The following is a 26,770-nucleotide window of genomic DNA, read 5'->3' as shown; positions in this document are numbered from 1 at the left end:
AGAGGGAGAAGAGGTAAGGTTTTCCTTGCCCATGATACCATTTCTATGATTGAAGTGAATAGAATCCATATTTTAAAGCAACGATCTCCAACCTGTCTGGTTTCGTGGTCCAGTTGCCAAAGGGCCATGAACTAGTAGCAATCTGTGGGATAGGGGGTTGGAGACCCCTCTTTTAAAGTACATTTCTGTCTAAAAGCCCTTGCCCCATGTTATCTCATTCCTTGGTATCACCTGTATCTTCATTTTCAAGTTCACCACAAAAAAGTGGCAGAAGTAAAGATGGAACACACTATTTCAGTTACTAGTATAATCTAGCCAGCATGTTCTGCTGCCTATTGTCTCACTGCTGTTTAGAGATACTAGGATTGCTTCATACAGACCACCAAAATCTGTATTTAATAAATCATAATACTGAAGAAATTGGAAAACAACATGGCATATCTTTCAGGCCAAGCAAATTCCTATAGGGTACAATACTGTGCCCAACATTTCACTGCATCTATGAATTCTCTGAAGCCACTTAGAACATTGGAGCAGGCAATATATACGGTAAATGACTTAAAAAGTGGCATAGCCACTTTTAAGACATTAGATTATATCTCCAGTGTTGCATGTAAGGATATTTAAAGCCCCTTTTCCTTACTGGTTTGGAAAATCAAAAAGAAAAAGGAGAAAAAATAGAAGAACAGGAAGATGGGTGCCTGCAATAAGGGACTATCACTTAAGGAGAAGTATCAATTACAACTTCTATTTTATATCCCAAAGAATCACTTGGCAAGGAAATTGCTCTATTTAATTTATAAAATCCACAGAACAGAGGCACTTTCAATTCCATGTGGCTAATATGACTTATTAAGCCTAATAATATGACCCAAAATTGTAACTTTGATATGAAAATACCTTGGGCAGTAGAAATGAACTCATTTATGAATAGCAGTAATCATTATTTAGTAAAAGATATAACATTTCAAAATACAAAGTACATGTAATAGTCAACATACGTTTGGAAAATATGAGCAATTGCTTGTGTACTGTGAAAGGAACTGTTTTCATGTTCCGCTTACTGTGCTTTTTACTTGCTCCGTTAACTGCTTATTTTTTTCAAAATATAACTCAGAAAAGGGCAAATGCATTGTTTTTTTCATTGTAACTGAAAGCAAACTACATTTCACTGGTTTATAGACAGAAGTGCATTTTTTCTATTATGTAATTATAGCTATGTTTATGCAATGTGGTAAGCTTTAACATGGATTGTCTCATTTGGGCTTAGCACAGTGCATGAACCTAGTAGTAGTTGCTATGCATGTGCAAACCACGACAATTTAGAAAAACTACTTTATGGATGTTCTGCACAATCACAATAAGAAAATCAATCCATTTTTCTTTTAACTTTACCATGCATATTCATGGAAAATAATTCTAATTTAAGTGCAGACAACTCTTCATTTATCTTTCAATCTTCTGATAACTATTGATCACTATCACTTGTATTTAAAGAGTTATTACCCCATAAGCAAAGGGAAATCTGGATGCTATGGTTATACCTGCAATAAACAGTTTTAATGACTGTATAATGTATAAATAATGCCATCCAGAAAAAATATATATGGGAAACATATATCAATAAATATCCACAACAAAATTCTATTATTTAAAAAGCTATTGCTGTATTAAGGATGATTATTAGTACTCTAATCTGGGCTGTGGAAGTTAAAAAGCAATAAAGTAGAAAGCCTGATCAAGCGTATAACAAAGAAGAAAATTGCCATCACTTTACAAGAGACTGGAAATAAAATACCAAACCTTTATTTTTTTCTGATGTTTTAACAGCAATCTCTCATGATATTATGAGAGGCAAAAACAGAATTTTTCTTTCGTCTAACCACTCCCTTACCATATTCAGAAGCAGCTCCTACATGCTCATTGTGCATGTGCATGAAAAACCTGTTATGTAATGAGAATTCTTAGTTACACTAAAGAACACTCAGATGTTTTATGTGAAATTCCAGCAAAAATGCTTAACCCCAATCTAAAGAAAGCATTGTTCTTCAGATGCATTACACAAAGGCCCAAGATATACTGGAAACCAATGGCCTTTTCGTGGCAGAAACTTATTTAATAGATCTGGTCCAGTGATGAACAGTGTTGATTGAAGAAAAAAATAGACTCAAACAGTGAGATCAACCTCAGTTTGTTTTTCTCCAGAGTACAAATCCATCTTTGTGAATATCGCATTAATAGTGCAGCTCAAAAATCAGCCCAATCTGTTAAAAGGAAATGACACAAACTGGATAACATTTAGAAGTGAAACCCAATTCCAGCACAACAAAAAAAACTTTTCTATGCCAGCCAGAAAACAGAAGATCTCCTTAGTATTTCCTGACTTGAAATTGATTGCTGGGAATGTACCATAAGCCTTTATATCAAATTGTCATGCCCAGTTTCAGTGTCTTATTAGGTGCTTTCCATTTTAACAGTATTTTATGGAAATATAAGAAATCAAACTCAGCATAAGTAAACAAGTGATGAAAGAGCATAGGTCCCATCCATGCAACAAACCATTATCAATACAATGGCTATAGACCCAAGTTCTTTCTTTCAAAGCCAAGGACCTCTGCTCATAACACCTAGGAGTGGGGGCACAGGAGCAGTCGAAAGTTAAAATTATAGTATCTAAAATTAAATTCATTGCAGAGAGCACCTATGGTAATTTTAATGATTTTCTCAAATATGTAATACTTGGTACAAAAACAGACCAAGTGTTTTGCTTCTTAGATAGTAAACAGGCACAGGATATCCCCCCCAGAATTAGATTGGAGCATGCATAGGAAAAGGCTAGGAAAAAGCTTAAGCAGCAGCTGGAATTAAATACAAAACTCCATAATTCACTGCAATATGCAGTGAAATTGGAGTAGGGAATGAACAACACGGGCAAAAATGCAGCTACAGAACTGTGAGACATTAAGTGAATCGAGATCCAGATTCATTTGTCTTTCATAGTGAACAGAGAGGGATTACTTCAAGCTCTGGAATTATTACAGTCTGCAGTACAGATTGACTATTTGCAACCACATTTTAAATTTATCTTCAGCAGTAAGAGGTACTGAATTTGATAAAGAGAACTTCTTAGCATGTCCTATAGTAGAAAGTTCAGGTGTTAATGTTAAGCAAAGACTCAATGCTGAAAGTTTATCAGCAATGGTATGTTTTTGCCTGATGATTCTGGGAAAGAAATGTCAGACCAATTCCACTATTTAGAGACAGGGTGTTACGAATTAAAATCTGGCAATTAAGTCAAAGTTCTTAGTTCTCAGAAGAAGGGGAAAACAATAAATGAATCAGTGAAGGAGGCTCTAAATTTTCAAATATAAAAGTATGGCAAGTCTCCTGCTGCCATGGCAGCATTCAGTCTTGTGGGACAGCACTAATCCTTTGATATTTTAAATAATTATGTACATCACAGACAGTCCAGGCTGGAGATAAAAGTTATTTCACTAAAGGCCGGGTTTTATCATCATCACTGCACTGGTGGGCTTTGTACTTTTTCACTTCAGCCATATATTTCGCCCATGCATCTCCTTTATTTGTCAAAACCTATAACAGAAAAAAAGGGAACCAGTTATGGAATAATACACATTTAAACAATTGAACTTAAAAACATTCTTAGGGTACCAGTTCTCATGAACATCAGCCTACGTATAAATCTAGGGAAGCCATTCAATTGAAACACAGAGATTGTAATTTTACTGGCGAAGTCAACCACAATATTTACTGCATGGATTTTCAATTACCCTGTTTCATTCTAATTTGCTACCCAAGGTGCAGTTAGAACAACAGGATATATACATTGCTGTTCTGATCTTGTTGGAGCTAAATTCATTTTATACACCAAAAATAGGCACAAAACCTTCACTTAAAACAGATTTAGGAAATGAATCGGAAACACTCTTATTACAAATGAACAAGAAAGAAGTCACTATTTTCCCAAACCCACAAGGACACACCCAGCCGTCAATTTTAAACTAGGGTAGCATGAAGGCAGAACTTGGCTTCATTTTCTAGAATGCTGAAATGGAGACCACAGTGCTACTTTCTTCATTGAAACTTTTAGGAAGCTCCATGCTGCCCCTCTTCTCTCAATTTATTATTCCTGATGCATCCCAGCTTACCTCCTCCTCTGTCTTTTGTTTCTTGGCTACCACTCCTGTCTTCAGGGCTAGCTTGCTGCCCCCTCTCCGCTTGCCCACCTGGGTGAAGGGATAGAAGACTGCAACCGTTATACGAGCCTGGGAGCTGCAAGGGGAATGTTGCCCACTATATAACGGTATAGGGAGTCCTTCAATTAGATCATCTTAGCTCGCCATCACACCTGTCAGTCTGTACAGAGCTGCCGAGCGTTACCTACACCGCTGTGCTAGGAGGGTAAAAGGGCACCTTAGCAGTGTTCACCAATACATCTGTACAGTTAAGCCCAAACATTAAAAGACATTAACAAGCAACAAGAAATGGAAGTATTCCAATTTCTTTTCAGGTTTGCTGCCTGGTGGGAAATAGGAACACCATTCTATTTTTACTTTTATTTCCCCTTCAATATAACAATCTGGAATACATTATGTGAAGAGCTTTTATTTCCTCAAAATCACGAAAGCAATAAAGTTAGCAGAATCAATACAACATTAATTCAAAATAAATAATTATTTTTATGGTCTTGGGAAGTGTGTATGCTAATATAATCTTAGATACAACTGCAAAGGCCTGCTGCATACATTTCAAAATGGTATTTCCAATACCATATAAGCATGTATGTGATTCAGTTTTTATGCTGAAAAACAGAATTTTTGATCTTCAGTTGAAGAGGATAGTTTAAGATAGAAAATGTCAATTTCAGTTAGCAACAAACAAAAACAGGGATTCCAATGATCACTTTTAGATGGTACAGCACTGCCTCCCCAGTCCGTTTTTGGAGCAATGCCACATGCATTGCAAGTACAAATTGTTTTATATATGGTGATGGAAACATACATGTTGGAAAACAGTTTATACTTAAAAACTTCAACCCAACATTTTAAAGACTGGAAATAAAACATATTTATTTGTCATGTTTAGGCTACAATGCCTACAGATAACTAGGAGTAAATTCCATTGAACTCAATTAGAATTACAGGTCAATAAATATGGCCAGGATTATCATATTTCATTGTAATGCAGAACAGACTTTATTCCTCATGTTCAGATTTATAATTAATGCTTGATGTTGGATGGATGAAGTCATACTTGCAATATTCCCCAGCCAATGCAAATAAAAATAATTCAGTATATTTCAGACTTATTGTATCACATTAACAAAAACAAAAAGATTTCATTTGGGTCCCAAGAGACACACTGATGACTTTAAAACCGTGAATACAAAAAAAACCCAATGTGCTAAGAAACATTTGTTACTACTCACTAGCAACAAATGTGTAGGAGAGCAGGAAGCAATTTCATTTCAAAAACATTTTTATAGAGTTTTAATGCATTCCACTTAATTTACTTGTGCCTTAATAAAAGGCTGAATCAGCCTAAAATGAAGTTTTCCAAAAGACAACTAAAAGCAAAGCATATTGTATTATGCACTAGCAGTGTTTCTCAACCTTGACAATTTTAAGGCATGTGGACTTCAACTCCCAGAATTCCACAGCCAGCATTGCTGGCTGTGGAATTCTGGGAGTTGAAGTCCACATGCCTTAAAATTGTCAAGGTTGAGAAACACTGCACTAGCAGATCAAAGTGTTTCCATCTCTATTGCTTCCATTTTTAAAAAGTATCTGCATTATATGCATGTCAAGAATGGGAGCTTCCTGTTCACAAAAGGAAAACTCAGTCGGGACATCTGTTCCCAGAGACTTATCAAATCAAGATTAGGGTTATGGCACAGAGCAGAGGTCCCCAACCTTTTGGGCACCAGGGACCGGTTCCACGGAGAGAGGTTTTTCCACGGACCGGAGGGGGTGTAGATTTGCAAGCTGCTTGCATCCCGCACATGCAGCTTCCCTGGTTTGCGCGGACCGGTTTCTGGCATGTCGCGGACCAGTACCGGTCCACGGACCAGGGGTTGGGGACCCCCCTGGCATAGAGTAATTATTCAGCCAATATTATGAAGCCCACAAACCATACACCTACCCAGGAACGAATGGTGTCAAACATATCACAGTCCTGTGAACAACTGTGGGATAAGTTCATTTTCTATTCGTATTTTTTTTTGGGGGGGGGGAAACTGATATAGTGAGGAACTGGGAGACATGTACTAAATAGCTACAGGGACCCCAGACATGCTTAGAAAAAATGGGGTCCAATATGATGCCTTTCAAAACCGCCCTGAGTCCGCAAGGAGAAGGGCGGGATATAAATTTAATAAAATAAATAAAATAAATAAATAAAATAAAACGGGGAGGGAGGAGGAAAGGGAGCAAAGAGTTCAGAAGGAAGAAGACAATGTAACATTGCTCCTGCTAACATCATATTGCTTTAGTAAAAAGTAATCTCTTTTATAGGGGGAGCAGGGATGCAAGTACCGGGGGGGGGAGGGATAAAGAGAAGCGTACAGAGAGGCGGCTAAGATGCGGCACCTGGAGAATGACTGCCTGTGAAGCTATTTATTAAAGACCTCCTATTGTTGAGAGAAGGAAAACTGACAAAAGGGGCGCTGCGCCTCGGTCCTTCTGGAAGAAGGCCCAGGAAAAAGGGAGGAAGAAGAAACAAGGGGAAGGAGAGAGAAAAAGGTCAGTGCCCAGATCCCTTACGAAGCTGAGGGCGCTCCCGCTCCGCTTCTTCCCCGGTGGCTCTGGGTCCCCGGGCGGCTCTGGCCGCGGTTCGATCTCTTTCTGTTTCTCGGCCCCGGCGACCGCCGTTTCTGATCCGCTCTTTCCTCCCGACCCAGCGGCTTCCTCCATGCGCCGCTTGAACAGCTCCAGAAAGGAACCGTCGTTGGCGAACACGTTCACGCCGCCCGATCCGGCCGCCTCGGAAGCCGGGCCTTCCCCGCCTGGCACCCCGGCCATCTCTCTCTCTCTCTCTCTCTCTCTCTCTCTCTCGACTCGCTCCCTTGCCCAGCCTGCGCGGCCCGGAGAACGTCGGGAAACGATTACGAAGCCAGTCTGCCGCAAAGCATGGCGGGAAAGCCTCCGTTTGTTAGGTTGGCCGCGCACCTCAAAGGGAAAATTTTGCGGACTTGGGGTCTTAGGCGCTCCGATGGCCAAGAATTGACAGCTCCCCTGACCAATCAAAACAGGCTTTTGCATCACCGATTAAGACGAAGCGATTTTTGCCAATCGGAGAAAAGAAGAGGTAGGTATTTGAGTCTTCTTCCGCTAAGCTGAGGCCAATCGGGAAAAGAACCTAGCAACCAATCTGGTAAAACGTTAGATCGGAATATACCAGCCGTTCAGGTAGGGGTGTTGTTTGTTCTGGCGTCAGATCTGTTTATGACGCCAGCGATTAGAGATGACGGGGTTAAGGATTAAGTTCAAGAGGAGGCCACAGGAGGGAGCGGGGCGCCGTTTCTCTCCTGCGTAAATGTTGATGCGCCGGTTGTTCAAATCAGAGCCTCGCTTTAAAATGGTGTAGCCTGGCGTCTTGTCACGTGACTTCGTTCCAAGATGGCAGCGGTGGCGTCTGGGCTGTCGGCCGAAGCGGACGAATTCGAGGACGCGCCCGATGTGGAGCCACTTGAGCCGACGCTGAGCAACATTATCGAGCAGCGGAGCCTGAAGTGGATTTTCGTCGGCGGGAAGGGCGGTGTGGGCAAAACGACTTGCAGGTGAGTCACGAGGCGTAGGATGGCGGTCGCCGCTTTTCGCTTTTACGCGGAGGGTGGTGGTCGTCTCCTGCCTTCCGTGAGTTGTTGAAAGGTCAAGATGGAAAAAAAGGGCTGCTGAGAAATCCCACTTTTTAAATGGCTGCCTCGTATTTAGCTGGCAGAGGAAGCCGGACGGCCGTGAGTGGTGTGGGGACCTTGCAGTAAATGAAAATGTGAAATCCTTGTAGGCGAGAGAGCGGCTGAAGAAACTGGAGGGTTAAGGAAACAAGGGGCTTAAGAATAATATATGCCCGGGTAGCAGGGTTGGCGTCATTTCCTCCCAAAAGAGCATTGGCTGCATTTGAAATCAGAAATAAAATTAGGGATTTGAAATTTCTTTTTAAAGTCAAGGTTTAAACTGTTCTTACTTAGGTCTCTGTAAGCTCTGGGTTTCCTTCCTCAATGGCCTTGAATGTTTAGTGGCTCCTGATTGGAAGTTTCTGAGAGCAGGTTGAAAATATTTTCTGACATGTATATAAAAGTTTTCAAATTGTAACTTAGAAAATGCCCATTTTTTTAAAAAAAAATCCAAGATTAATTAAGTTAAGACCTGGCATTCTCCTTGTTCTTCATTCATTTGTTGAACTCTACCAACAGAAGTTTTTGTACTTTCAGGGACAAGCTGTGTAATTTGCGGTATATTTGCTATTGTGGAATATTTCTGTTCCAAGTTGTCTTGGAATCATAAAACAGAATTTGTGAGAGAAACGTCGGCATGTAGTGTTAGATTTAAATGTGGGTTTTTAATTAGTCTAACTTTACAGCAATAATGTATAATTGTTATATGCTGCACATAAATTATGTACTGTATGGCTCATAGTCGATTATTAAATGTGCTGTTTCTCATAATTAGTTTACCTTGAGATCTGGATGTGATAGGAGATATATGTGATGTTTAGAAGTGAGTTTAAGAGGACTGTTCTTATCTTAAATGACTAAAGTTGCATTCTTTCAACACTGAAAGTTTTCCAGTGAATTTGCCAAAGCACTGTTTTGACTTAACGTAAGATTATTTTGCAATATAAAACAAGTGTCCATAGGATAATAACTTATTATTGAAGTCAAAATGCCATCAAAGGTAAATAAACAGATGTTGCACAATTACAATACAGGTAGTCCTTGATTTAATGTTCATTCAAAATTACGATGTCTTCGGAAACAGTAATCCATCCTTGAAGTTATGAGCGTCACACCATTTCCACAGTCACGTGATTATAATTTGGGCACTTTGCAACTGCCTCACATTTATGACAGTTGCAGTGTCTTGTCATGTGATCATGATTTGTGACCTTTCTAGCTGTCAGGTGCAGACAACCAAAATGGCTCTGAGGCTTAGCTTTCTTTATTGTTGACTCAATTGTACGTAAGAGTCATGCCAGACTGCCTACTTTCTCCTGGAAAAGCCAGAAATATATCTTAGTGTCTCACCTCAGATGCTTCCTCAGATCTGTGGAGTTCAAAATGGAATGTTTCTTAACTACCCAAAAGGGACTTCCTTCCTTTCAGCTGTTGATTCCACCATATTAGCAATCTGTAGGAATTATTTAATGATCATGTGATTTGCTTAATGATTGGGGTAAAAATGATCATAAAATCAGGTCTGGTTGCATGATGACTTGCTTGAGACTGTATTGCTTAGTGGCAGAAATTTTGGTCCAATTATAGTTGCAAGTCAAAGACTATCTATTTTGATCTGATAATTTTAGACTGTTAATGTGTGCCATAATGCCTAACTGTGTGTTTACTGAGTTAGTCTTGGATACTAATAAATCTTTAAATCTTTTTACAAGGTTAACATACATATGAGGTATGGACACGCTTTTAAATATTATACTGAAATCTTGTTTTTTTCATTTCTTATCTTTCTGATTGGTAAAATTCAAATTGTCTTGTTAAGATTATGACCTTGCAAACTGTAGGTAAATGCAGGGCTTTTTTTCTCAGCGAAAAGGTGGCGGAACTCAAACCTGGCCACGCCCCCATCAAACCCTAGGCCCGCCCCTTTAGAAAAAAGATGCAAGTGAAATTTGGGAGGGGCTATTTCCGGTTTGGGAGGGGCTATTTCCGGTGCGGCCGGCCCGGAAAAAGGTGCCGGAACGCCGTTCCGCCGCGTTCCGGCAGAAAAAAAGCCCTGGGTAAATGTATTGAAAACATATACAGGTAGCCTTCGACTTATTTAGTGACTGTTCAAAGTTACAGTGGCACTGAAAAATGTGACTTATGACTGTTTTCACAGTTAACGGCCTTTGCAGCATCCCCATGATCATGTGATCAAAATTCAGTTGCTTGCAACTGGTTTATACTTATGACCGTTGCTGTGTCCCAAGACCATGTGATCATCTTTTGTGACCTTCTGAGAAGCAAAGTCAGTTTACGTAACAACTAGATTACTAACTTACCAACTGCAGTGATTCACTTAACAACTGTGGCAAGAAAGGTTGTAAAAACCTTAAAAAATATCTCTATTAACAACAAATTTTGAGCTCACTTGTAAGTTGAGGACTACCTGAATAGCAAAAAAAAAAAAATTAATCTCAAATACAAATAGAACAAAATATTGCAGTATTTATGTTCTGAACTATAGCACTGTATTATATAGAAACATCCACAACTTTTGTAGCAGAAAAAAAGCTTAAACTCAACTTATATGCATAGTAAAATGTCTCAGATTATTTCTAATATATAATCCTATTTTTGCAAATTGCCTTGTTCAAAATCTCAACTGTTTTAGTTCTAAATAAAATAGTTCACAAACGTAATATCTATTACAATATTATCTTTTTCTTTCAGATTAGTTTTTTCATTAAAAAAAAGCATGAAGTAATCACTTTGTTAGTTTACGTTTCTATTTACTAAATAGTTTAGATAAATCTTTAAAGTCCTGCATATAGTTCTTCAGTACAGGGAGATCTGAATTTTAGAAGCTTGTCCTGTTTGTTAGTTTGTGTGCGTGTATTAACTGTTTCTTGCTTTTATTTTGTGGTCCAGTTGTAGCTTAGCTGTACAGCTCTCCAAAGTACGTGAGAGTGTCCTCATCATCTCTACTGATCCTGCTCATAACATCTCAGATGCCTTTGACCAGAAATTTTCCAAGGTTCCCACCAAAGTACAGGGTTACGATAATCTTTTTGCCATGGTGAGCTGAGAGGATAAATAACTAACATGTTTTCATATGTTAAAATTGTGCATATGTTGTGTAGAAAGAAAGATCTGGACCAAATTTGTTTTTCCTTAGTTCTTTTATCTTAAATAGTACACTCTCAGAAATTATTTGAAGGAAATGCTATTCCAGTTACTTTGTCTCCTTATTAGAAAAGGCTTTACCTCCTAAAAGTTTTGTAAGTATTTGGGTATTCTCTTAAAAAAATGCACTACCTTATTGCAATTATTAATCACAAAATATTACTCTAGACTATGTACAATAAGCAATAAAAAGGCATTTAAAATATAAATATCAATGTTAAAAGTAAAGATTAATTAAAACTGAAACATATACAGATCTCAAATAGAATAAGTACCTCCAACCTCAACAGTGGATACATGACTCCTATTCAGTCATATGAAACAAGGCACCCCATTGAAATTTTTGACTTTTGCAACATATTTCAGCATATATTTTATCTTTGTTTCAACAATATTGATAAAGGAAATCTAACACACGTGATGCACTATTTACATTTAATAGTCCTTTGTGTAATTTAAATAAATATAAATGCAAATGTATCATATGGAAAAAATACGTGCACATCTACATTTATTTCTACCTCTGCCTAAAATGAGAATCAGATTCAAATGATTAGAACATCAATCATATGTTCAAAAAGATAATTTCCAAGTGGAGAAGATTTCAAATAACTGCCAGCTTGTTCAGGTCAGTCTAGCCTACAAATTCAGGCTGAGAGCAGAATTCAAGTTGCTGAAAGAAAAGTCTAAGTACCCCAAAGTTTCATCACATGACCTACAGATAGTTTTTGTCACTACATATGTAAAAGTGTGTGAGTATCATTAGGAAGAAGCTGCACAAAAAGCTCTTCATGGGAGGTGTATGAAAAGGAAACTCTTTGCTTTCTAGAAAGAACATTGGGGCAACACTAAATGTTACTTCAGAACCTGTAGACAAAGATCAAAACTTCTGCAACATTGTGCTCTGGACAAACAGGGCAAAGATAATTATTTGTCCATAATAGTAAGGGACATAATTGGCAAAAACCAAAACCAGCATTTCAACAGAATAACCTGATATCGGCTGTGGTGGAAATGTTGTGCTTGGGGCTGCTTTGCTGCAACAGAGTTTGGGCAGCTCATTTTTAATTGAATCCACTGTGAATTCTTCATTGTACCAGAGAGTGCTTGAGGCATGTATTTATGATGGTTGCAATGTTCTGGGGTCATGTGATCACATTTTGCGACCTCCTGACAAGCAAAGTCAATGCAGAAGCCAAATTTACTTAAACAACCATGTTACTAACTTAACAGTTGCAATGATTCACTTAACAACTGTGGCAAGAAAGGTCGTAAAATGAGGCAAAACCTAACAAAGTTGAGGACTAACTGTAGGTTATTTTCATATCGTAAATTTTGTTGTTTCACCCGAAGCATTCACATTGAGTGGCTTAATGATGCAACTTCTACATGCTGGTGTTGAATTATATTCTGTCTGTAATTTATTATTAGGAGATTGATCCTAGCTTGGGTGTGGCTGAGCTTCCAGATGAATTTTTTGAGGAAGATAACATGCTAAGTATGGGCAAGAAGATGATGCAAGAGGCCATGAGTGCCTTTCCTGGTATCGATGAAGCAATGAGTTATGCTGAAGTGATGAGGTGAGAATTGTGAACTGAAGTATCGGGCTCATCATTCCCCTGCTATGTATTTGAAACTGCACTCTGGAAGCAAGGGCTGAACTTTTTTGCCTGCATTTAGCAATGTAACATGTAATACAGTTTTCTTTAGCAGTAGTCCGATGTGGATGTGGAGTTCTCGTTTGTGATGCTAATTTCATTTATGTTACAGACTTATGTCCTGCTGTGAATATACAGGGCAAAAAAAAAGTCACTGCTATAACTGAAAGGTCATATGTGTTGCAAACTGTGGGTCTGATCATATGTACAGATAGTTCCTGCTTATTGACAGTCTTTGGGATTGGGAACTCTTGAGCGATGCTCATAAGATGTTACCTCAAATGACCACATCAGCTTGCAGCAGCAGTTCTAGCAGTCCCATTGATGTCATTTGGTGAATCTTGCATGGTCTCAGTTGTCTTATGGTCTAGCCCCCCTGTTGATTTTGCTTGTCAGAAATTGGCAGTGAAGATTGCAACTAACAATCGTGGCTGCAGTATTATAATTATGACCCAGTTGCCAAGCACCTGAATTGCAGTCAAGCAACCCCAGGGATGTTGTGACAGCCACATCTACACGGGCCTATTGTAAGTACAGGTAGTCCTTGACTTACAACCATTCCTTTAGTGACCCTTTGAAGTTACACAGGCAGCGTAAAAAAAAAAAAGCAACTTGACAATCATCCTCACACTTAAAATCATCCTCACAGCATCCCCACAGTCATACGATAAAAATTCAGGCACGTGGTAACCAGTGTGTATTTACAAAGGTTGCAGCGAGTGTCCTGGGGTTATGCGACAGCCAACTGTGATTTTTTTCCCAGCTGGCTTTCGACAAGCAAAGTCAGTGGAGGAAGCTGTATTTGTTTAATGGCTGCATGATCCATTTAACAACCATGGCATAAAAGGTGATAAAATCCAGCACGATCCACTGGTTAGCAATGAAAATGTTGGTTCCCAATTGTAGTTGTAAGTCATGGACTGCCTGAACCCTCCTTCAGCTCAGGGACAACTTTGAACAGTCGCCGGACTAGCAGACAATAAGCCAGGACCATCTGGATGCTGCAAAATGAACAGAGACCAATACCATATTTTACAAAACACCCAAGAGCCTTTATAAAATACAGCATTGATTCTTGTATGTATCTTGTGTTTGTCTAGTGACCAGAACTCAAATTGCTAAGATTCTGCTGCAGCCCTTAAAAAAACATAAGGATTATTTCCATTGATGGAATGAAAAACAAAAATTCATATTTATGGATTTCATTCGATTTGTGGGAGAAAGATTTGTAATATATTTTAATTGGTGGCCACATCAATAGAAATTAGCAACCTGGGAATACTGTTTTGAAGGATGTTGATAGTGTTCTCTCTCTGGCCTGAACAGGTTGGTGAAAGGAATGAATTTTTCCGTGGTGGTGTTCGACACAGCGCCCACAGGACACACATTACGGCTGCTCAATTTCCCCACAATAGTGGAGCGGGGGCTGGGTCGACTGATGCAAATAAAGAACCAGATCAGTCCCTTCATATCCCAGGTAAAGGAGGAGAATCATCAGCAATATAAAAGCATAAGATTTTATTGTTAAAAGTATTATGCTATTATCCGACTTGAATTCTACCCGTGCTTTGTTCCTGCCTGAACTCCAGTATTATTCTTCCAATACAGTCGTAGGGAACAGTATATAATTATCAGCTTTGGTATGTGACATTGCTTGTATGATGGAGTAGAAATCAAAATATTCTGCTGGCAGCCAGCAAGATGCAGTAGCAGTAAAGTATATTGATGTGCTTGATCATTCTGCCCTGAGTTGGTTAGCCCAGGGCTTTTCAACCTTTTCACCCATTGTACCACTTTTAGGATATGGCAATATCCGAGTATCACCAGTTACCTAGCAAGGTGTCAAAAACTTGATAACCAAAAAAGAAAAAAGTGATAAAGTACAGATAGTCCTCGACTTACAACAGTTCACTTAGTGACTGTTCGAAGTTACAATAGCACTGAAAAAAGTGCCCCCCAAGGCACAGCCAAGCAAGATGGCTGCCCACCCAGCGGCGCTCTTCCTCCTGTCCGAGTTTTTCATTGTTGTGAGCATTTCTGTTGAGGATTGGCAGCGGGGGTGGGATGGGGGGTGTTTGGTTTATATTCCCCTCATCTGCTGGGTGGTTGCAGCAGGTTTTAGTCATTTCACATGACCCTGGGACACTGTGACCGTCATAAATATGAATCAGTTGCCAAGCATCTGAATGTAAATCACAAGACCCTGGAGATGCCGCAACATTCCAGCTGATCAGCGCTTCTGGGCTCAGCAAAAGTGCCAGGATCAGTGACGAGCTCCAGCTGGAGCCTGGCGCTGATCCTGGTGCTTCCACTGAGCCCTGGCAGCCCTGCAGCTCCAGCCATCTCTCGCTCAGGCTTGTGCGGTGCTGCCACCATTCAGCTCATTCCCCTCCCCCACTACCACTTTTCTAGGATGCTCGCGTACCACCTGCCATGTGCCAATGTACCACAGGTGGTACCCGTACCACTGGTTAAAAAGCCCTGGGTTAGCCTATTCAGTTTCTCTTTACTTGCCTTACACTATAATTATGATTTGTCCTCTGTTACCCATCATTGCAACTTTTTGTTCTTCACTAGATGTGCAACATGCTTGGCCTAGGAGACATGAATGCTGACCAGCTGGCTTCCAAACTGGAAGAAACACTTCCTGTCATCCGCTCTGTCAGTGAACAGTTCAAAGATCCAGTAAGTATATGGCAAAAGGAGAGGGAATAGTGAAAATGTATTCTCTAGGCATAAGCAGATCTTAAAAAGATTCACTTCTTCCTGGAAATTGCAGAAACATATTCATTTTAGTGGTAGTGATGGAAGGTAGATGAATTTTCCTGCATCTAGATTCTCAAAGAATAACCATTATTTAAACCAGAACCATTTTTACTTACAAATGTTTCACTAGGTTAAATACAGAATGCAGAATATCAAGAGTTGGAAGGGACCTTGGAGGTCTTCTTGCATTAAAGACAAAATATGTTGGAAGGAATAAAACTTGTGAATATTTCTCCTCCTTTTGGAGAAAAATTGATAATTCTAGTCAAATTTGGAAATGTTCAATTTATGGTTATTAGAGACCTTCAAAACGGCGAGCTTAATTTGACACCTGGTGAGATTTACCTTCTTTTGATTTTTTTTTTTAAATTAGACTTAAGAATTTAAAATAATGTACAATTGGCAAAAAGCAAAAAAAAATATTTTGATTTATGAAAGTTTTAAACAGACACTAAAGATATTTGACGTGTTGATTAATTTTGCTGTAAGATTTGAAAAACAAGTATATAATTAACATGCTAGTAGAAAATGACTGAAACACACAACTAAACCCATGTTAGGAACTGAGACTTTAAGGTTGCAAATGGACACTAGAGGGAACTAAAGGATCAGGCAGAAAAGAGTTAAAATGGCCAAACAAGCTATAATCTTTTGAAGTATTAATAGCTAATATCTCAAAAAGTATACAGATGTCAGTGGATAAATTTTTAGAAGATGATAAAAAAATAGACATTATAGAGTTTGAAGGCATAGAAGAAGACAACATTGAGATAACCAACATGAAGAAGACAAATGAAGAAAAGGGTCTAGATAATGTCTCTTTATGGGAATAATAATAGTAATAATAATAATAGTAATAATAATAGTAGTAGTGATGATGATGATGATGATGATGAAAAGGACCTTGCAGGTCATCTAGTCCAACCCCCTGCTCAGGCAGGAAACCCTATACCATTTCAGACAAATGGCTGTCCAGTCTCTTCTTAAAAACTTCCAGTGTTGGCACATTCACCGCTTCTGGAGGCAGGTTGTTCCACTTGTTAATTGTTCTAACTGTCAGGAAGTTTCTCCTTAGTTCTAGGTTGCTAGATTTATAAAGTTGAATAAAGCTGGTGAAAGATTTGAAAACTCGAATGTCAGAGATTGATGAAAAATCAAATCCTACGATGCCACTGGAATGACTCAAACGTTAGATTGTGAAGAGCAAAAACAAGAACTATAAAGTTAGACCATTTGCTGAGGGATAAATTGCTTGTTCAATATTTTTCACTACTCCTAATGGACTTTTTGCTGAACCAGTACTGAAAAGATGACAATTAGGCTATGGGGGGAAGAGTTTTTTATTTGTAATTTTGTTTTTCTTCTGCACCTTCTGAACTTTTCTTTTTTCTTTTAGTTTGCATTAGTTTTTCCTATGTTTATTAAAAGTTCAATAAAACGTAAGAGTGCTTAGGAGAAGTTTTTTCTGTTCTGTTTCTGTTCTCCAGATTTGATTTCTGGCATTAACTCTTGTTTTCTAAAACATGACATAAGACATGAGAGGGAATGGAGAAAGAGGCAGCATTTACATTGGGTTCTGGGAAGAGCGAGTGAAACAAAACTATACCATGCACTTCTTTCCATATCACTGAAGTAATTATATCTTGTCTGTGTTACAGGAACAAACCACTTTCATCTGTGTTTGCATTGCGGAATTCCTATCACTGTATGAAACAGAACGGCTTATCCAGGAGTTGGCCAAATGCAAAATTGATACCCACAATATCATAGTCAATCAATTGGTCTTTCCTGACCCTGACAAGCCTTGCAAGATGTGTGAGGCTCGGCATAAAATCCAGTCTAAATACCTTGACCAGGTATGATTAGAAGCACTGCAAATTCCCTGATAAGCTGGGAACATATTAATATATATCAGGCTTGCATAGTCTTCCAGGCAGCCTTATGTGATAATAAATTTGCTGCTCCTGCGCCAAAGGACACTGCCAAGCACCTCAAGTGCTTGGCAAGTTTTTCTAGGCCAGCACCAGTTCCAATGCTGCTGCTGCTGCTGCTACTTGGCCAGCTGTGGAATCAGCACTCCAGGTATTTCTGCAGCCTGCAGTGATTTTAAATTTGTCAGTGCAGCCCTTTCCCCTCTACAGGTTGTGCAGGCCTGATCTGTATAATAGGAGTTTGCTTTATATTAGGAATGATTGAATAGCCAGAAGTTAGCAATTCTATCTCAGCCTTCAAGGCTTAAGTATCATGCTTTAGAACATTCTCAGCATTTGTTTCACAGTGAATGTTTAGCCTTTCTGAATGTATATAAAATCCAGTTGTCCATTACTTATTATTAGCACTTAAAATTTGACTGATTACAGGTGACTGAAGAGGGCAGAAAATGTTTCAGCTGTTTTTTCTGGATATGCTGTTCTTTAGGATGTCAAAGCCCTTGTCTTGTTTTTATATTCCTGTGGAATATGCAGATTTTTCTTTTCTGTAAGCCCTTATGATTATAAATATTTTAGATAATATAAAATATATATAATATAAATATATAAAATAACTAATTTGGATGGTAGGTTTTTGTCATATTTAAATAAGAGTCCAGTTGCCTATATTTGTCAAACTGTTTGCCTGTTTCTATTCTTTTTTCCTCAACCTTCTGTCTTTTTTTCCTAAACTTACCATCATCATTCTGTAATTTTTCCTTTTTATTCTTTAATTTCTTCACAGTTTTCAAGGAATGTTTTCTATCTCTTTTTTAATCCCAGACCACTTTCCCTTCAAGTGTTTCTCTAATTTAATATTTTCTCTCATAATTTCATCCCCCCCTTTGTATGACTTTTATTTCACTAAATCTTGCTCTGAGGATGACTGACTTCAGATAGAATTTCCTTGAACCCAGCATTTAAAGCCCAGTTTTACTCTGAAAGGTACAATAATCATCTAAACCTCTGGCTGACCTAATAATAATTGATTTGACAGTGCCTGAGGATAGTAGAATACAGCACAAAGAATTGGAGAAAATCACAAAGTATCAATATCTATAAATTGAAGTTGAAAGATTATGGCATAAAATGGCTGTGGTAGCCATAGTGGTATGGCCCAGTGGATGACATACCAAAACATATTGGACAGCAGTTAGGAAAGTTGCACATTGGCAAAATTTCCATCAGTCAATTCCAAAAGGCCACACTGTTTGGATCCACATATATATTACACCAATAATTATGACATCCTAGGTTCTGGGAAGAACTCAGTGTGTATGAAGGCCTAATCAACAAAATAAATAGCAGCTGTTGCGAACAGATAGTAATAATACAAAGAATCATCTAGTTGAATTAGTTGTATGAGTGGAATTGCACTAGGCTAAAAACTTTACTTCCACAGAATAACTTGCATAAAAAAAATAATCTGCTATAAAAATTGTAGCAAAGCTCAAATTTAACATGCAATGTATTGAAATGCAAATTATATTTAGAATTTAAACCTACTATTGAATTAAGATTATAAAGGATATAAAGGATTATAAAGAAACAACATAGTAAAACTTTCTAATCTAACGGGATAAATTGAAATAGAAAATGCTGTAATTCTTAATCCTGATTTCTAGGTTCTTAGTATTGTTTGACTGTTCCATTTTTTTCTTTTATCCAGATGGAGGACCTTTATGAAGACTTTCATATTGTAAAGTTGCCACTTTTACCCCATGAAGTGCGAGGAGCTGATAAAGTCAATACCTTTTCAAGTCTTCTACTGGAGCCCTATAAACCACCCAGTGCAAAATGAACCCCTATGGACAGACTCCCCCTAATTGCCCCCTCTACCATTCCATGCCTGCTCTTCCCTATTCTTTTCGTGATGGAATTCCATCTTTTCCATTGACTTCTCATCTGTTGAAATCATACGACTGACAGTTTTGTAGTGAAGCTAGAAGCAGAATTGGCACTCTCACGTAACTTCTGTTCTAATACACTGATTATGTAACTCCTTGGGACACCTCAAAAGAAACTACAATGTTGAATCCATTCCCTTCCTGGACCAACTACCTAAGTTAAATGTGTGTCACTTTTTTGTTTATTTCTCTGTCACTTGGTTTCTTTTTGGTTCATGTCTCCTGGGATTAATGTCATTCTGACTGAGGTGCCAGTCAGGTACTATGATGATGATGATGATACAGAAGCTGTCAGTCCATTTACAACATCAGGGTCATCAGTGCTAATGGGAAGTATGTAAATAAATTGTAAGAGAAATAATTTCAGTGCTTCTTGTCACTCAAACTGTCAGATTGATTTTTATTGGGTATTGTGAGAAGAACTGGAGGCAAAACATGGAAGTTATTTGACAAGGGGATGCTTACTTTAGGGGAGTATAAAACCACTGAGCTTAAATTATTTGTTTCCTTAAGGTTACAAAAATATTGATGATGAGGTTGTTTTATCTTTCTTACTGGCGTTCCGACGCTGTAAATCATAAGTGTGGAAAATGGGTTAAAAATGGGGAAGGGAATAGAGGTTTGGAGTTTAACAAATTATAGGTCTTTAAAATATTTGGGTATATGAACAGGTCATTTTCTAGTCCTCAGTTCCTTCACTCAAAGAAAACTCTTGGTATTAAAATGTCAATGTATGCACTGTTTATGAAGTTCATATGTGTTTGTGTGCTTGAATATAAAAGGAAAGAGAGAGTAAATTGGAACAAAGCAGTTCATGGTAGAGCTGGACTTATTGCTACAAGTTATAATTGAGCTTTTCCAGAGTTCAGAAGTGTTCTGATATTGTAGCTATGGAATAATTTAATTCTATGAAAATTAGAAGGGAAATTACCACATCACTTTGGAATCTTTCACTGGGTACAATGTAAAACAGGTGGGGGAGTGGGAGAGGCTAGGTATTAGTAGTTCATGGATTTAATTGGGCACGTCCCTTCACTTGGAGATTTGGGATATGGTCTTGATGACTGAGTTAAGCATGAGTTGCCACTACAGGTAGTCCTCGACTTAACAACAGTCTGTTTAGTGACCATTCAAAATTGCGGCACTGAAAAAAATGACTTACGACCATTTTTCATGTTTATATCCATTGCAGCATCCCCATGGTCACATGATTTGCATTTGGATGCTTGATAACTGGTTCATATTTATGACAGTTGCAATGTCCCTGGGTCATGTGATCATGTTTTATGACTTTCTGACAAAGTCAATGGGCAAAGTAGATTCACTTAACCGTGTTACTAATTTAATTTAGTGTTAAGTGATATACTTAACAAATGTGGCAAGAAAAGTCATAAAATGGGGCAAAACCTACTTAACAAATCTCTAACTTAGCAACATAAATTCTGGGCTCAATTGCAGTCAAAAGTCAAGGACCAGCTGTACTTTGCAACTCTGAATCATATGGAAATTTCCTTTGTAAAATAAAATAGATTTTTTTTGCAAGCTTTCATTCATTTGTAGACAAAGGAACATGTGCATTTGCCACCAAAGTACACTGATTTTCTAAAAACATTACGAACCATAGAACAGATCTTTAAGTATATTGTATTTTCTTTCATAATAGGCTTCACCTTTAGAAAGCAAGGAATTGTGGAATCTTTTTCTGGCTTTTTTAAGAAGAATGGGTGAATTAATGTGAAAATGCGTGTGGCAAAGTCTGAATTTTCTCACTGGGGGGGAATTTTTCTGTGGCAGAAACAAGGGGGGGATACCTTTATTTTTAAGTTGCAGGCTTTAAATTGTATAAAACATGGTACAACAAATGGACGGATAAGTAGTACTTACAGAGAAGATATCTGTAGAATAACATTACTAACCTCAGTTAATAGATAAAGATAGGTAAAACTACTGTAACTTTGAAAGCCTTCCTAATAAATCTTTCTTTTCTCTCTCCTTTAACAGTTTTATAATGTTATTATGAAAAACCATGAATCTTGAGCAATGTTTGTGCTCAAATCTGCATCAGAAATGTTTTTTTAGAGTTAATGCAGCTGTGAAAAGAATTGCCAGAAGTGTGTCAACTGCAATTTGTTGTATATAAACATTTTTCTGATGGGAGGAAATAATTGCTTTTTCGTGGACCAAAATTCAGAGGTTTTCTTTGGGGGTGGACCAAAGCTTTGAAGTTCCGAAATTCTCTCCCTGGCATTCCTACTTAGAAGAATTAAGTAGATGGTGAATGAAAGACCTCTCAAGACTTTGTCAAATTGAAGTTGATAGTTTTCATTCCAAGGAGCGAAAAGTCTGGCTTGGGCTAAGGCAAGCCAGACTTTTAGTTCATTTATTTTTTTCATCCACATACAGATATTTTGGAATTACTGGATATAGGTTCCCACAATCTTACTTTCCAGAACACGGTTTACATATTTTTGCCAATATAAATACTAAACAGTGTACAGGTATATGAAAAAGTATAACTTTAGAGGCTGAGCCTCTTAAAATGGTATCTAAAGTTTGAATAAGTCTAATGTTAAATGCTATGCACATTGCTGGATGTGGAGTAACTCCATTCAATGCCCAGTTCTATAGCCTGAAATACCTACATGAACCTTATAGATGGAAGTCATAGATGGTAGCTTGCCAGGAGTTCCACTGAAGAGATTTAGTGTGCCGTACTTGTGCTTGTTTTTGGTAGTTCAGGGTTCTATATTCCCCCAATTAATGGCAGAATACAGTGGTAAAAGTTTGTGAACCCATTGAAAATTTGTGAACCCTTTGAAAGTATCCATAACCCTGCAGTATTGTGGCCTATAATGTGATTTGAGCTTCATCTAATCTATTAGTAGATAAAAGAGGTTCTGGTAAAATAATCTGTTATTTGTCATGTTTTTTGGACCATTTACTTTTTGTTGGGGATGGCATGTGAAGCTTGAGATATAATAATTTATGGCATCTCATTGACCATTAGTAACTTCAAATAAATGTTTCTGGTATATCTTGATCAGTCCTGCATATCAGCTTGGCAGTAGCTCAACCCGTTCCTTTTTTCAACCTATTCCTTTTTATACTCAGCTGAGGTAAAAAGCCAGCTTTAGTGGTCTGATATGGTACACCCTCTCCTGTCATAGGTTAAATTGAGGGGCTCCAGTGATGTTAGAGGTCACCAATGTTGCTGACTCAGTGAGTTTAGGAAGTCCAGAGGAGATTCCAGCTGCAGGGCTATTTGTGATCAATGACTTTGGAAGTTAGGCAAAGTGGGATGGCCATTTGCAGTGAGAAAGTTGGGGATGACTGGTTTTGTGACAGAGGGAGGATGCCGATTATATAGGATGGATGTTGATTGTAATAGAGGGTCCGCTAGCTGACCATTTGATTGGTGGGGAAGTTGGGAGGAAGTCATGATGGGTTAATGATGGAAAGGTCCTGGAGCTACAAGAATACAAGGGAAATCAGTTAGGTCTTGTTTGTGTTAGATGGGGATAGAGTTGAAGGAGCTCCCTACAGTCCATTTCAGAATAAAGGAAACCATTTCATTGACAATCTCATTTTCACTCTAGTGAACCCTGGCGTCAAATTGCCGATCCCAAACAAACTCATTTGCTATATATTTTGGTCATTTTCTGAGCGTTTCATGGACAAATAGGCAGACATAATACTCATTGGCAAATCTTGGATGAGCAGAGGTGGCAATATTCTCAGAAATTTGCCCTTCTTAGTTTCAGAGCCTCAATGTAAAGGTCAAGTGGGGCTGGGGGTGGGGATGATATTGATCTTTAAAGATACTTCAGCTTGACTAGGGACTTTGCTTCTGAAATGATGGAGTATGAATGCTTGGGCGATAAGGACAAGGCAGGAAACTTACTGGTGTAAGCATCCTGCCCAACTGTTGGCTAGGAGAACTGAGGAATTCATGACTTACATAAAGGTTTGTCACACATAGGAATACACATGTTAGACTTCATATTTCCCTTGGAGCAGTTTCATGGAAGGCATATGGAGGGTATCAGCCCTTTCCATAGTCATATTACGTCCTGGTCCAGTTCATTGTGACCCACGTTTTTAAGATGAAAGAGCCCATTCAGATACTCTCTGGTGTCTAATGGATCCAAATGCTTTTTAGCAGATGCTCGCAGAGCCTCTCAGTCCTCTGGGCATTTCTATCTTGTTGGTTTGGCCACTAGCAGTAAGAGGTTTCCTTGGCACTTTAATTGCTCTCAAACAATCTTTTTCTATCAGCTGATCTTGGAAGTCACCTTTACTTAGAGGCTACAGGAGAAGGTGGCAGTAAAAATCCCCGGAGCACCGGGATGAAATAACTCTCACAAGTACAAACCAAATTCAGGCCTACACTGTGGGAACAAGGGGGTCAAAGTTTCTTCAGTTCTCTTCATTGAATTAGCAGGATATTTTCCAGCAATCTTGATAGGAAATGGGAAATTCCATTTTAGCAAATGGAATAACATGTAGATCTGCTTGGCCGTGGTGGCCACTTTGCCCAGGATTTTGCTGATCACATCACTCAGATATGTAGCTACTTACAGAGGGGAATCTTAAAGCAGATAATAGGGAAGAGAAGGGTGTTGTTTAATTAGAATTTGATTCCTTTGCAAACGCTTATATTCCCTCAACATTTGTTAAATCAACTCTGCTTATTTTTTTTTATTTTTTTATTTTGCTTGGTGAGCAAGAACAGGTCTTAAGGGTTGTTTTTCAGGCTTCCTATCAAGAAGAAAACATCCCTCCCTTCGTGGATAGTTTAAGTGTCTGGCTACCACTTCATTTCTTGTTCCCCTTCCATGCAGAATGCTAGCTTAGGCCTTTTTCTCCCAGAACGGCCACTAGCATACAAGCCACACGGTTATGAAACAGCATTCTGTGGGTGTTGTGGCTGCCTTGTCTGTTGTTCGGCTCAGACAGGTGCCTGGGGTGGTGGTGGCAGCAGCAGCTGCTTCGCTGTTATGTAAGTGGCGCTCAGCCGATGTCTGGAACAGTCTGCCTCAACCAGAGGCTGCGGAACTCATTAGCAGCCGCTCAGCCAAGCATCTGAAACCAGTCCAGCACGACTGCAGCTGCACGCTACAGCAGCAGCTCCAAAACAAAGTTGGGGTGTGTGTGTTTTTGTGTGAGAAAGTTTTTGGCTTCCATGGTCCATACATGTCCTCCTAATCCTGCAGCTGCCTCTTCCAAATGTTCTCATGCAATGTGATGAGTATATGGAAGCTTTCGTTAAACTGTAAATAGCGTAACTATAAATAATGCTTTAGATACGCATACTGAGGGGAACTTTTTTTTAATACAGGTAGTCCTCAGCTTATGACCACAACTGAGCCCAAAATTTATATTGCTAAGTTAGAAATTTGTTAAGTGGGTTTTGCCCCATTTTATGGAGGGGTTTTGCTGCATTTGTTAAGTGAATCACTGCAGTTTTTAAATTAGTAACACGGTTGTTAAGTGAATCTGGCTTCCCTGTTGACTTTGCTTGTCAGAAAGTTGCAAAAGGGGATCATATGACCCCGGGACACTTCAACCGTCATAAATGTGAGTCAGTTGTCAAGCATCCGAATGTAAATCATGTGACCCTGGGGATGCTGCACCGGTCATAAGTATGAAAAATGGTCATAAGTTACTTTTTTCAGTGCCGCTGTAACTTTGAATGGTCACTAAGCGAACTGTTGTAAATCGAGGACTGCCTGTAAATAGTACAAGTGAAAAACCTTGTAGAATAATATGGGTAGGTTTCTTGAACTCCAAAATTGCCAAAGGGTGGAACTGTTTCTCTGGCCCTTAAAGTAAAGACACCTTCAGGATCCCTGTTTGTGCTGAACTAATTATATTAGACTGGGATTAGCTGGGATTAGCTGTGAAATCAATTGCACTGCTGTGGGAAAACTAATTCAGCTCAAGCTCCTACAGACATTCACTGTAGGATAAAATGGAAGTCATCCTAAAGTGATTGGAAAAACTTTAGAACACATATTAGAATGTATCATATGTAAATATGTAACAGTTATTGCACCAAATCCCTCTTGTATGATGCTGGGCTTCCTTGGTCATTCAATTATAAGTCCTCTGTTAACCTATAGAATCATCACTGTTTAACATTATCTAGAGCAGTGGTGGCGAACCTATGGCACGGGTGCCAGAGGCGGCACTCAGAGCCCTCTCTGTGGGCACACGTGCCATTGCCCCAGCCTTGCTTCCCCCCGCGACCCCCTCCTCTCCAGCAGCCCCCCTGAAGGAGAGTCACCTCCGAGCGTGGCCCACACAGAGCAGCGCAGCCAAGGACATGGCAGCCAGGCAGTGTAGACAAGACTCTGCCCTCACACCCCATTGTGCACAGTTGATGCTGCAGGGCGCGGGCAGAAGGTGTGGCCGCCATAGCGCTGCTGGGCTGCCAGGGCGATCTGCAGCGGGCCCTGGAGGCGGTGAGTGGTCCTGTGGGCAGGTGGGGCGGGGGCTGGGGGGCAGGGCGGGGGTGGAGCGTGGGCAGGGCCAGTTTTTGGGCACTCGGTCTTTAAAAGGTTCGCCATCACTGATCTAGAGATACTGTTTTTAAAGTACAGGTTCAGAAGATTTGCATCTGAAGGAAAGTAAAAAGGGGTAAAAGATATAAATCTCAGTTGCCATTTCCATGCATTCCAGAGAGTCATTTGGTCTTCATTCTAGAATGCCCCTCTGCCACCAATCTAAGGTCACTGCTTGAGGAAGGATCATTGTAATCCTGTTTTTTTTTAAACATTCTTCCTGAAGGTTTACAATCAATTGCTTATAAATATATATATTTGCTACCATAGATATGCCTGTGCTGTACAAAATGTGCACTAGACTATGATCTTGAGAAAACTTTAGAACTTGAAACATGCTCGATAACATTCCTAGAACATATTAGAGGCATGGTGTAAAAAAAAAAGTAGATTTGGAATGACAGCTGTATACAGTGTACATTTTATATACTGATTTGATATATGCTGATAGAATGGTATGTCTGGGCATTTCAATATGAGGGCTGAAAGCAATTCTGAGCCGCTGTGATCTCACAGGGTCAGGTACATTCAGTGGCTGAATCCACTGGAGTCAGGTAATCCCAAATGCAAACAAGCTCAAACCCTATTCATTCATTCATTCATTCACTCATTCATTCTCTCTGCAACAGTGTAATTCTGCAGAGCAGGTGGGTAGTCTCAAGTCTGTAACCCTGATGGAAGATCTTGATGAAGACTTCATCAATCTCTTGCCTCATCATTTCCCTCCTGAGTTCAGCCATCCTTAACTGTCAGCAGACTTAATAATACTAAGTTTATACTTTTAAAGCAAAAGGATAAAGGTGGGTATCTTTATGCATGGTTGAAA

General features: G+C 39.0%; 2 protein-coding genes across 2 annotated transcripts; one reads left to right on the top strand and one right to left on the bottom strand.

Moving 5' to 3' along the window:
* Nucleotides 1-7,040, bottom strand: TRIR (telomerase RNA component interacting RNase; the record flags this gene model as incomplete). Its single annotated transcript, XM_029284025.1, is given in 3 exon segments — nucleotides 1-3,594; nucleotides 4,170-4,261; nucleotides 6,845-7,040. Coding segments are annotated over 3 exon segments (396 nt in total).
* Nucleotides 7,041-7,391: 351 nt separating this feature from the next.
* GET3 (guided entry of tail-anchored proteins factor 3, ATPase) lies at nucleotides 7,392-20,124 on the top strand. The gene is made up of 7 exons (XM_015815324.2): nucleotides 7,392-7,798; nucleotides 10,826-10,973; nucleotides 12,512-12,660; nucleotides 14,065-14,215; nucleotides 15,316-15,423; nucleotides 17,163-17,360; nucleotides 19,144-20,124. Exons 1-7 carry the CDS (start codon nucleotides 7,638-7,640, stop codon nucleotides 19,273-19,275), a joined length of 1,047 nt encoding a protein of 348 aa, XP_015670810.1. The 5' UTR covers nucleotides 7,392-7,637; the 3' UTR covers nucleotides 19,276-20,124.
* Nucleotides 20,125-26,770: the final 6,646 nt, after the last annotated feature.

Source organism: Protobothrops mucrosquamatus, unplaced genomic scaffold (assembly GCF_001527695.2).
Source record: "Protobothrops mucrosquamatus isolate PMUCROS unplaced genomic scaffold, P.Mucros_1.0 scaffold336, whole genome shotgun sequence".
In the NCBI taxonomy this organism is placed as follows: Eukaryota; Metazoa; Chordata; class Lepidosauria; order Squamata; family Viperidae; genus Protobothrops; species Protobothrops mucrosquamatus.
This window is presented reverse-complemented; position numbering and strand designations above follow the sequence as displayed.

Excerpts from the sequence above, each read along its gene's own strand:
- GET3 (XM_015815324.2), top strand. The coding sequence starts at position 7,638 with ATGGCAGCGGTGGCGTCTGGGCTGTCGGCCGAAGCGGACGAATTCGAG. Across the intron at positions 7,799-10,825 it reads GTGGGCAAAACGACTTGCAG|TTGTAGCTTAGCTGTACAGC; the intron begins GTGAGTCACGAG and ends TTTGTGGTCCAG. Across the intron at positions 10,974-12,511 it reads ACGATAATCTTTTTGCCATG|GAGATTGATCCTAGCTTGGG; the intron begins GTGAGCTGAGAG and ends ATTTATTATTAG.